At 35.7% G+C, this 12,059-nt stretch overlaps 1 protein-coding gene across 2 annotated transcripts in view; it reads left to right on the forward strand.

Moving 5' to 3' along the window:
* The window catches only part of LOC121429601 (guanylate cyclase soluble subunit beta-2-like), a 67,453-nt gene that overhangs the window by 25,620 nt on the left and 29,774 nt on the right, over window positions 1-12,059 (forward strand). For both annotated transcript variants that reach the window (XM_041626711.1, XM_041626713.1), the window contains exons 3-4: window positions 6,075-6,169; window positions 8,692-8,955. In XM_041626711.1, coding sequence (XP_041482645.1) covers window positions 6,075-6,169; window positions 8,692-8,955 — 359 coding nt within the window. The remainder of the gene's footprint in view (window positions 1-6,074; window positions 6,170-8,691; window positions 8,956-12,059) is intronic.

Consider the following 12,059-nt stretch of genomic DNA (forward strand, 5'->3'; position numbering starts at 1 on the left):
GAGGCGAGCAGGATGGGGTGGGGTCCATATGATGTCTGTTATAGAGACTTGGAGAGAGCCGCCCCTCTGAACCGCCTTTGTTATACACATACTACTGTGTATAATTATAGATACGGATCATGTTTTTCTACTTGTTGGTCGAATTTTTCTTACCATAGCAAGATCCAGTTTCAACCAACGTTTGTAAAGAATTGCTAAGCACTTGGTTTGGATAATCATTTTACTCAACATTGGATGCTATGGTTACTGACATTTTTTACACTGCAGAAATTAAATTCAGAATACGTTATGGTACCAAGCATGTGTACCTAAGCTGGACTTCTTTATCATACCACGCAGACGTGTACTTGTACAACATTAATATGTCTCCTCAGCAGTGAAGAAGGTATTGACTGTCTAGTAGGCGAATAAAATTTATCATTACATAGAACATTATCAGTTTATTAAATCATCAAAAAAGCTAAGAACTGTTAACGGCACCGCCAGGAAAAAATAAATACCTACTTGAGTAAAGCTTTAACTGGCATGATAATGGTGTCTCGAAGGACTCCATAAGAAATATGATAACCTTAATGTAGCAATGTGTGGAAGTACTGATCTATTTCATCATAATTGCGAGATATGTTTCCTTTGTTTGAAGTGCCTCATTCTTGTTACCACATACGTAATCGATATCTTTATTCCTGCGAGTGAAACGCGAGAAAACAAAAAGGAAACGGTTTCGTCTAATTTAGATATGAATGTATTATATAGTATCGGTGCATTAGAATCCCGGTCATTCAGGCACCAAAGTCTCTATGTAGTGTTACATTCAGGGCCCCTTTATAGCAGGGGTTCTGGATTAAAATTACTATAAAATTAAGGTCATTTTGGTCGCGAGAAATGTCACAAAAAACCCACTAAATCATTATGTTCATGTAGATCGGCTGTTCATCCAAGTCATATTGTCGAGGCTCTTTGACTTTGTTTGTATTTTCCACACCAGAAACCAATCAATAGCTCCATGATCTTTCTTTTTTTTCTCTTTTCCTACAACAGTGCAAGTTCGCCGATTCTTTTATCATTCTCAAGAGGTTTTTGGCTCAGAATCCGTAGCAATCACAAATATCTCTGCCACAGTTTCGGAGAACTTTCATTTGGAAGTACAGAGTAAGGGGAAAGATCCACACCCAAGTTTAATTTAACCTGTCATGATAAAGGGAAAATGACTGATCTCTAATGGTTCTCCTCTAATTGAGAAATATTGACGGATTGATATCCTGCATGAATATGTTCCTTTGAGCAATTATAGACATCTTTAATATGACTCTGTATATTAACATGATGAATACAATATACAAGTCATGCACTGTTTAAAAAACCCCAGATTTCACAGAAAAACAAGATTTCGCAGATCATTCGGTAAATTCTTAATAAAGGAATCTGTCTACAATTTAACAAAACAGGTCTGTTAAAAGAGGGAAAAAGGGTGAACGTTGCAAGGTTCAACACACCAAATATCAATTCATGTAATTTTACACTATATAATGTAAGATTACGCAATCTGGTAAGATTACAGGTGTTCTTGAGACTCTGCTGCAGGAACTTTTTAAGGATGAATTTTCTAACAGTGTGGTTGGGTTTAAAGGAATCCAAAGCCAGCCCTACTGGCAATACTTTGTCGAAATATAAACTACGCTCTCCCGAAGGATAATTTGCTACTTTATCTCGATCCCAGAGACAATATTCAAAACGGAGACAGATTAATGCCTTTTGAGTTACTTTTTGTAATAAACTAAGTATCAAATACAAATCTAACAATATAATAGTATTTCAAGCTATCTGATCTGCTGTCGGGGACATGGTTTAAGGGTGAATTTGTCTCTGTCTTTCTTTTCCCGAAGCCTATTGGGAACTTTTTTCTTTTGGTTTTTAGTAATGAGTGCGATGACAACTCTGGCAATATCATGGCCATTATCATTATAAAGCCAAAACTAGCTAATTGGTTGGCCCTGTAAGACTTATGATACCCCCAAGGGTTAACGCAAGTGTTCTGTACTGGCAAATGTGGCGTTAGAAAGTTTGGTATCATACTTTGAGGTGTTCCAACGTGTATACGGACGTGACTTGCAGGCTGTCAAACAGCCGAGCATTTCCTTATAAACCCATACACAACCTGAATCGCAACTTCGCCAGGTGATATCACAGGGCCACACGCATCCACTAGGCGACGGGTTAAGGTAGAACAAGTAAGTTTTAATCATTGAGACGGTTTACTTCTCATTTGAAGAAGTAACGCGTTCTTGAAAACCAACACCGTATTCCCGAGCGCTTCGGGTCATCAAGAGGCGCTCCTAATGAAAACAGATACTGCCTTAATACATGACCGAAATTCAGAGCAGATTGACAGAGCGAGCTATGGACATTATGGTGTGGAAATCAGGCTACTGAGATTACCTCTGTCATGGCTGTCACTGGCTGTAGTCTTTAATCCCCAGCCACTTTTAACAGTCATGAATGAAAATCAGTATATGTCGATAAATCAAAGAAAAACTTATCATGACTTATCATGCTTATACTGCGTATACCATATTTTCGAGAAGGTATCACCGTGTCTTCGAGATTAACGTGCTGATTCACGGATGAATCTAGTTTTGACACAAAATAATCAAATTATTTTCGGAAGCGTGTTTAATGATTTAAAAAGTCAGTTTACAGCTGTATGTAAGATTAAAATAAAAACCTGGCTGTATGATAGAACGGACGAAATAAGATGTTAGTTGTGCATGAATCAATAATCCCTCAAACATACAATTTCATCACTACAACATCATCAGGTCTCGTGAAATTTCGCACAATGTGCACCTTTTAAACCCTTTGATGTTTCTTCCATGTCATTTTACGCCATTTCGAAGCATGGTTTAAGGCGTGATTAATACGCTGACGGGACCTATTTACTCAGAATTATGACACTCTGAATATGACGTATGAGCAAACACGGTCTGGGGATCTTTTTTTTCCTTCCTCTGATTCCGCCTGGAACTAGATGCGAGACATTTTTGTTCATTTCCTCCCGAAAAGTCTGCTTAAAAGCAGCGCTTCCGTCACCGTAACGCAAAAGAATTTGGCAACGGACGTGCAGTCGGAAGGATGATAAGCTAGAACACCATAATTTCTCTCTAAATTATCGATTTGGGTAAATGGGGGAAATGAATTAGAGCCAAGTCTTTAGTGTCTAGAACTGCCGAATGAAGAAAATTTTAAGTATTCGGTTTTGGGAGTTGTATAACACGGTTTAAAGTGAGAATATCTATTTTCCTTTTAAATTGTTAATACTTATTGCGTATGAAATTTAAGTTTGATGATTTTGCTCTTCAGTAAACACTATTTAGTGTTCGAAAATGTCTGATTTCCTATTTGATATTTTGTCAATTTAATGCGAAATGAAATAGTGACGTCGGATATATGTATATATATATATATATATATATATATATATATATATATATATATATATATATATATATATATATATATATATATATATACATGTATATATATATATATATATATATTCTTTTTACAAATCGTACATGATCTTTTTCGAATAACCATGGGGTTGCTGATATCCATTTCTATGTTCGAAAGTTTTCATTGTACCTCGAAAGAGATATTAAAAAAATAGACCTCGTGGCGAAAAAAATAACGGTTTTTGTTTTCTCATATTTCTGTCAAGTGGGTGCAGTAATGTCAAATTTCTATTTTGTGACAAATAGAAAAAAAAATTGATCAACTAATCTACTCAATACTTAATCTTTATCACCATTTTTTTTACGTCGGAATGTAAAAAAAAAATTGCTTGCGCTTCGCGCTCCGATTGTTGAAATATATAGTAAGAGAAGAAAATTAATAAGAGAAAAAAATGCAATTCTAGCTTCAAGACGTCAGGGCAACAGGATCTTTCAGACTTCTTTCTGTTTGTCTGGGATATACTTTGTAAAATTGTCTGCTAGGCTTCTTCTGCATGTTCTGTTTGTCAGAAACCATTTCCCCTCTTTCATCACTGCCACTATTTTTCTTGTCCTTGTAATCCTATTTCGGGCTTCTTTATTTTAAGATGCAAATTTTATATTTCCTTTTGTGAAGCTGTTATTTTAAAACTTGTGAGCTTAACACAATGGAATTTATTCAATTCCAGTGTCACCATGTATTAGAAGACACGGACGACAGAGTCATTTATGAATATGCCACTATGATAGTTATAGTATTGTGATACTATTTTCATATTTGTAGTGCTTTTAATGTCAATGTTTCTTAGCAACCCACCAAGTTATTCATGTCAATTCGCCTTCTTAATTGATCTGACGTACAATTCAATTAGTATTCCATGTTCAATGTGACACCCAAGTATTCATAAAATGGGATTTGCATGACAGATCATGAGGCTTTAGCCACCAACGCCAGTGTGCATTGGTTCCGTTGCGCTGCATATTTATCTTCGGCGCATGTTTTATGAGTTTCTTTTTTTTTAATTTGAAGCATAAAAAGAGAAGATGCTTCGAAGGTCCTTCTTACGAAATCTCTATCCGTTTATCAAGAAATAGCACCGTTCGGGTTTAGTTTGAACTCGGGTCCCGAGCAGCCTCTCAATTTCAGATATCATGGGAGTATTGCAAATCCCTCTGGACTTATTCTCTCAATTTTCACTCCTCTTTCCGCGGATATATGTTTCTGGGCTGTCTACAGCTATTTCTATCGGTGATTGAAAGAGAGCCGGATTGTTGTGTAACCCAAGAATGACATGCTCTTTTCTGTTATTGGGCGAAAGGGTTCCTCTCTTTTTCAGCTCGTATCTTTCGCGAATGTGCCCATATTATCAAGCCCCAAAAATGTCTTAATCTCAGGCAATGGCGGCATGCTCTTGACGCCAATGGCTGAATTAACGTGAAACAAAAGCAACATGACATTCTAAACGGTGTTACGTGTATGCTGGCTCTGCCATGACATTCCAACTCCTTGAATAATGTTTCCCATGTAATATTTGGAGTCAGCATCCAGGACTGTACTTTAGAATAAAAATATCAATCTCTTATGACATAATGGAATATGATTTGGTCGCAGTAAATACTCTTCCCCATTAGCCATGATGGAGTCTTAAAGTTAATGTTAACGGGGCATCCAATTTCGTTGTTTTGTTTAGTGAGAGAGGAGAAAAATAAGTAAAAAGGAATGGCGAGAGTTTCAAGGAAATCTGATAAGCGATAAGAAAGTTATGGCTATTTCAAAGTGTATATCCTTAAGACTTTGGAACTTTCAAATTGGCAACTGGGGTAGTAAATTATGTCAAGTGGTAGGAACAACGTTCCTATAGGCTATGTACTTAATTATCATGGATTTGTGTTCTCCCCGAAGTACCTAATCCCCTGGGGCAGTAATCAAAATATAACCAAGGTAACACATTATTTTATGTCCTAATGAAAGAAAAAGATAATTTGAAGTACTGAAACTTTTTGAAAAAAAAAAACATTAGCCATTTCGTGCATCGGAGTGGAAGTATAAAGCAGGTGGGGGGGGGGAACTTCGTATCTAAAAATGTATGTTTTTTTTCATGACAGCTCAGAATAAGCTAGATGTTCGAATAAAAAACATGGGTAACAACCTTCTTTTGCCTCGAAAGAGTTCTTCATAGTTATCACGAGAATGTTTTCGAACAATAATATGAGACAGACACCATTGCTATAATTAAATAAAACACAGCATATTTTTAATATTTTGAGCTGACCTCATTTCTTTTTAATTTTGAGATTTTATCAGCCCGCCAGCGATGATCCTTGCTTAACGTCACTATGACACCACCGATACAGCCAATTTGAAGTATTCATGGGTAGAGTGTTTTTTTAACAACTTTAAAAAAACTGAGTCATAATCATTTCTTATTGTTCATCCAATGCTGTTCATATTTAGTCATATCTACACTTGTCTGAATTGTGTTTTCCTGTAACAATAACATTTTAGTTAGGTTTGATTCTTCTTTAAGATTTGGACTACGGTATTCAAGTCAGAAATTTCTTTAAAACAATTTGTTCTCATTACAGGACACTGGCTGGAGTAGATGACAGCTTCATTTCTCACACAACCTATACAGATGGGATTACGTTAAAACTAGTCAAAGCAGCTAGTGATGTTGCAGGTGAGATATAATACGCACCGAGGAAGAGTGGATTGTCACTCTTTTTCCACTCCGAATAATTTATGCCTGGTTCCCGTCTTACAAAGAGTTACGATTGATCCAATCAACCACAACCATGGAAAGCCAGCAACGTCGACATAAAAAATGCATGAATGTTCAAAATATTTTCTAGATATGATGTATATTCATCGGTATTCATCGTTTTCTTGAATATTCAAAGTGCTTTTATGTTTAATAAATGACATTGTGCAAATTTCCTGTAGGAAAAAAATTATGACATTGTTGGATCTTTCATAATAGTTGTGGTTAATTGGATCAATCGTAATCTTTGTAAGATGGGGTTCAGAACTCGCATCCGACCGATCATATCCCGTTCAAGATAGCGCAGTCCATCTGGGCCACGTAGTCCAAAGATTATCAATCATCGTACATTGTTTTAACGATGCATTAACTACATGTACAATCAATTGTGAAAATCAAGCGTACGATCACTGAATTAGTGACCGTAATGATATGGGATCATGGAGCTGGCTTCATTAGTGTCACTGTGGAATTTAAGGGGAGTGAATTTGACTCTACAATGTGGAAGGAAAAAAGGAACACAAATCATGTGAATGGCCACGTTGATTCTTATTGTATAGTTTGCAAGCGTCTTTAGTTTGACACTGAATTTCAAACTTTTAAAGATATACCCTAAGATATTGAATAATTATAGGAGTTTGTCTGATGCAAGTAGAAGTATTGTAGGCCCTACATTTTTATCATGTTAAAATCTAGTGGATTTCTGTGTAAGAAAGTGTCACCCACGTGTTCCATGTGTATTGTTGACCATGTGTTACATTTATGATGACAATTGGATGTCGTTATGTTATAACTCTTGTTTTCAGTTGTTTTCAGAATTGAGCTGAATAAAGTAAACAATCATTCTTTTTTTAATACTCATATGAAAACTTGCGTTCGAGATCTCTCACTCCAAAACAATAGCTAACTCCATGTTTAACAACCGGTTTTTCGCAACACGTCTTTATCGAATTGTTTACAATGAGTAAATTTAAAATAACTTATATTGCTTCTATCACATTGATCGAACAAAAACAAATCGAAAACGTAACCTTCATCTAAAAGCCTCGCCAAAAGCCCTGGAGAATTCATGTCAATCTAATTATGCTAATCGAATCTAAACAAAGGATAAAATCACCTGCATGGCTTTTGACCTCATCATTTTAACAATACCAAGACCACGCAATTAATACAATCATTTGTTTCCAGCTGTTCTGTGACATTGTTTTTCTTCTTTTGTCACAATGCAAGGGCGTTGTACAATCTCTAAAATCAATAGTTAATCACATTAAGCAGATTCGTGTCTATTCCGAAAACACCTGCCTTTTAACACTGCCATGCCTTTCGTTAATGATTCTGAATCAATATATACAAATTACAATTTCACTTTTAAAAAATGATGTATTTTTTAACCAGGAAAGGAACAATTATAATCATCGATTGATCTGATAGCCGTGAAAAATTTCAATCCTCTGGTTTTTATACAATCTGCGCATTTGCTTATCTTGTCTAACATTTCCATGTTTCTTTTATTCAATTCTTATTCATTGACCATAGACACGTTTGAATTGTTTTTCGAGACCTAGTTTTGTCACCCATTATCGACCGAACCAATTTTCCTATTCCTATTTTCCCTTTTCAAGTTGTGATATTCTTTTTGCAGTGTTTATAGAATCGCGTCACCCGGTTTTCCCTTGTCAGTGTAACCACTAATAATTTCTTTTAAAAGTTTTATTTCCACGTAACCATGTACCTATTTATAAAGTATATTTAAAGCCACCTTTAACAGCGCAATTAGATAATATGAACTTTTATTAACATCCTCTCCTTTTCCTCTTCCTACTACTACTACTATTACTACTACAACTACTTCTACTACTACTACTACAACTACTACTACTACTACTACTTCTATTACTATACTGCTGCTACTACTACTACTGCCGCTGACCCTACATGTAATACTTCTTCTACTACTACTACTACTACTACTACTACTACTTCAACTACTACCTCTACTACTACTACTACTACTGCTGCTACTACTACTACTATAAAGGCACGCATTGTGTAATTCACAAATTTCATGAAATAATTAAAAATATGAAAATATCTATGAAACGGATGATATACTCTATGTCAAAAGATTCTTCATTTCTTTTTTTTTGTTCTGGTTGCAGTGTAGTTTCTGATGATGGCATATTACTTTGTTTCTTCATTCAGTATGTACTGTGTTTATTCATCTGTTAGGAAAGAGAAGAAAATTTGCAAATATGTATATAACCAAACTGTTCTGAAGGCCGTAGATACATAAAGTTCTCATCTTGACTTACATTCAACTTGGAAATCCTCCGGGTGTCGACAGTGTGCCAAAACAAATAATTAGTATTTATGGACATTCGAAATATACAGCGGATGTTAATTAAGTGAATAAATATAATTTCTATTTGACCTTTGACCAGGTCAACCAATCCCGGTGATCCTAGAGTTGTTTGGGGAGTTCTTCTTCACATTCTGCCAGCGATCCGGATACGATGAGATGCTGAGGGTTCTTGGGTCAAACCTCAAGAGCTTCTTGGAGAACCTGGATGCCCTCCACTCGTACCTCAGCTTCTCCTACAAGAAGATGGAGGCCCCCTCCTTCCGGTGCGAGAGGAGGCAATCGGACGGCGCCCTCATCCTGCATTACTACTCACATCGGAAAGGATTGCACCCCATAGTAGTTGGTAAGGATGCCAAATTTAAGTTTAGCGACGGTGGTGGTAGCGATGGTGATGATGATGGTGGTGATGGTGTTGATGATGACGACGATAATGACGATGATGATGGTGGTGGTAGTGGATGAAAATGGGGATGGTGATGATGATGGTGGTGGTAGTGATGACTGCGCTGATGACGACGATGCAGATGTTGAGAGACACAGGCGTTATGCAAGGAGAAGGAAATAACGAGTAGGCAGTAATACGTAAGACATAAATATCGGAAATAATCAATGGGGATGGGTGTTTGTACACCCACAAATATGTGTGTTACAGTACTAGTTTCATATCTTACCCTGATAACAATAGTACATTGTTATACATCAACGAAGAGGGAGAGAGGGAGAGAGAGGTGGAGAAGAAGTGGGAAGAGACTAAGAGGGACAGAGTATGAACAAAGAAAAATTGTATATGCGTGTGTGGCGGTGTGGGTGGATATGTGTGCGTGCCAGTAAAGGTATGAGTAAGTGTGGAGAGAGGGGGAAAAAACTGATTAATATGAAGGGGTGTCTGACTGGATGCATGAAAGTCCGGGGTTCGATCCCAAGCCATGGCACCTGTGCCCTTGAGCAGGGCATTTGATCAACAGTGCTCTTTCATCAAGATAAATGAAAATGCTACAAGAATCATTGTTACCAATGTATAAAAATAAAACAAAAATAAGCGGGAATATAAAAAGAAATCAGCGAAATGGTGAAAAAATGAGAGAGAAATCAAGAGAGATTGTGATATAAAGGGGAGTATATTTCGGACGTGTATCAGGAAACTAAGAGTAAACAAATATGTTACATCACAGTTCTTCGTTTTAGCATATACACTGCGATCAGATCAAATGGTGTTCAGGAAATTTGCCCTTCGTCCACTCCGTGTAATATTACACATTTCAATTGCTGCATCCTGCCAAGTCATTGGATCAACTGTTGCCCAACAAGGAATGATAAACCGTGGTCCATTCTTTAATAAAAAATGTTACACAATACTTCTCCCTGAAGCAACCGGTCACTGACCATCAAACACGTTAAGAAAAAGAAGATTGCTGGAGTTGGATCAAAATATTGGGTTGCAGTAGTTTCATATCTTGCTCTGATTATAAGTGTATTATACCATGGCATTGATGAAGGTCAGTCAAAACTTCAATATGGAATTTGGGGAGGAGTAGAGGGGGGGGGGGGTGTTACACCCACAAATGTAATAATCGCCCACAAATGTAATAACGCCCACAAATTGATTGATTGATTTTATTTGTCAGGTAACTGTGAACAAGTACATGAAAATATGAACAGTAGTGTATACCTTGACAGGATTGCCCATGAAAGCCGAGGTGGCTTATTTCCAATGGGGTCCTTACATCAGTAATTGACAACAATGTACATATATGAAAAACACCTATAGAAATCTATACAAACTACATCAATTAAGTCCAGACCACTAAAATTACACGAAGAATTGTAAAACTTAATATATAAAAAGACAAAAACAAATAAGTTTGCCATGAAAATGTAATAACACTTTACCCACAAATGTAATAACGCCCACAAATGTAATAACACTTTACCCACAAATGTAATAATTTCACCCACAAATGTAATAATGCACTTTACCCACAAATGTAATAATTTTTGATCGCCCACAAATGTAATAATGACTTTACCCACAAATGTAATAAATTTGAAGGGATTTTTGGCAAATCCGTTCTGAACTAAAATCGTATAGTAATGCGTTCATTTAGCACAAAAGTGCAAAGTCTCTTTTCCTGACCCGGTCAATTAACAAATTATAATATAAATCCAAAGTCTTTATTCCAGACCCGGTTGTTTCAAAAATAATAATATGAGCCCAAAGTCTTTATTCCAGACCCGGTTGTTTCAAAAATTATAATATAAATCCAAAGTCTTTTTCCAGACCCTGTTGTTTCAAAAATTATAATATAAATCAAAAGTCTTTATTCCAGACCCGGTTGTTTAGGAAATAATAATATAAGTCCAAAGTCTTTATTCCAGACCCGGTTGTTTGAAAAATAATCATATGATCCAAAAGTCTTTATTCCAGACCCAATTGTTTCAAAAATGATAATATAAGTCCAAAGTCTTTTTTCCAGACCCGGTTGTTTCAAAAATTATAAAATAAATCCAAAGTCTTTTTCCAGACCCTGTTGTTTCAAAAATTATAATATAAATCAAAAGTCTTTATTCCAGACCCGGTTGTTTAAAAAATAATCATATGAGCCAAAAGTCTTTATTCCAGACCCGATTGTTTAAACAATAATAATGCAAGTCCAAAGTCTTTTTCCAGACCCTGTTGTTTCAAAAATCATGATATGAATCCAAAATCTTTTTTCCAGACCCGGGTGTTAAAAAATCATGATATAAATCCAAAGTCTTTTTTCCAGACCCGGTTATTTGAAAAATTATAATTTTAGTCCCAAATGAGATACATTAATGATATTCCAGTGGAATAAAAATGAGAATCGAGCTTAGTCTTTTCTCCAGACGCTAATGGTAAATTGAAAATCAAGCATAGTTTTTGCTCCAGACCGGTAACTAAAAGCTGAAACTTTATAGTAATGTGTTTATATAGCACAAAAATGCGAAATCTTTTTTTTTCCACACCCGGTTAATTAAAAAAATTATAATATAAGTCCAAAGTCTTTTTTCCAGACCCATTTATTTCAAAAATTATAATAATTATAAAAAAACAAAGACCCACGATCCTATTTATGTTGAATAACATGGAAATGTAGCGTAGTCTTTCTGTCAGACCCAGTTATAAAAGTCATTAAAAACACAACAACAACAACAAAACAAAGACCCTGCAACCATTAAAGGTCAAGTCCTCTTCAGAAAAATGTTGATTTGAATCAATAGAGAAAAATCAGACAAGCACAATGCTGAAAATTTCATCAAAATCGGATGTAAAATAAGAAAGTTATGACATTTCAAAGTTTTGTTTATTTTAACAAAATAGTTATATGAACGAGCCAGCTACATCCAAATGAGAGAGTCGATGATGTCACTCACTCACTATTTCTTTTGGTTTTCATTGTTTGAATTATACATTATTTCAATTATTAC

Source organism: Lytechinus variegatus, chromosome 16 (assembly GCF_018143015.1).
Source record: "Lytechinus variegatus isolate NC3 chromosome 16, Lvar_3.0, whole genome shotgun sequence".
Classification (NCBI taxonomy): Eukaryota; Metazoa; Echinodermata; class Echinoidea; order Temnopleuroida; family Toxopneustidae; genus Lytechinus; species Lytechinus variegatus.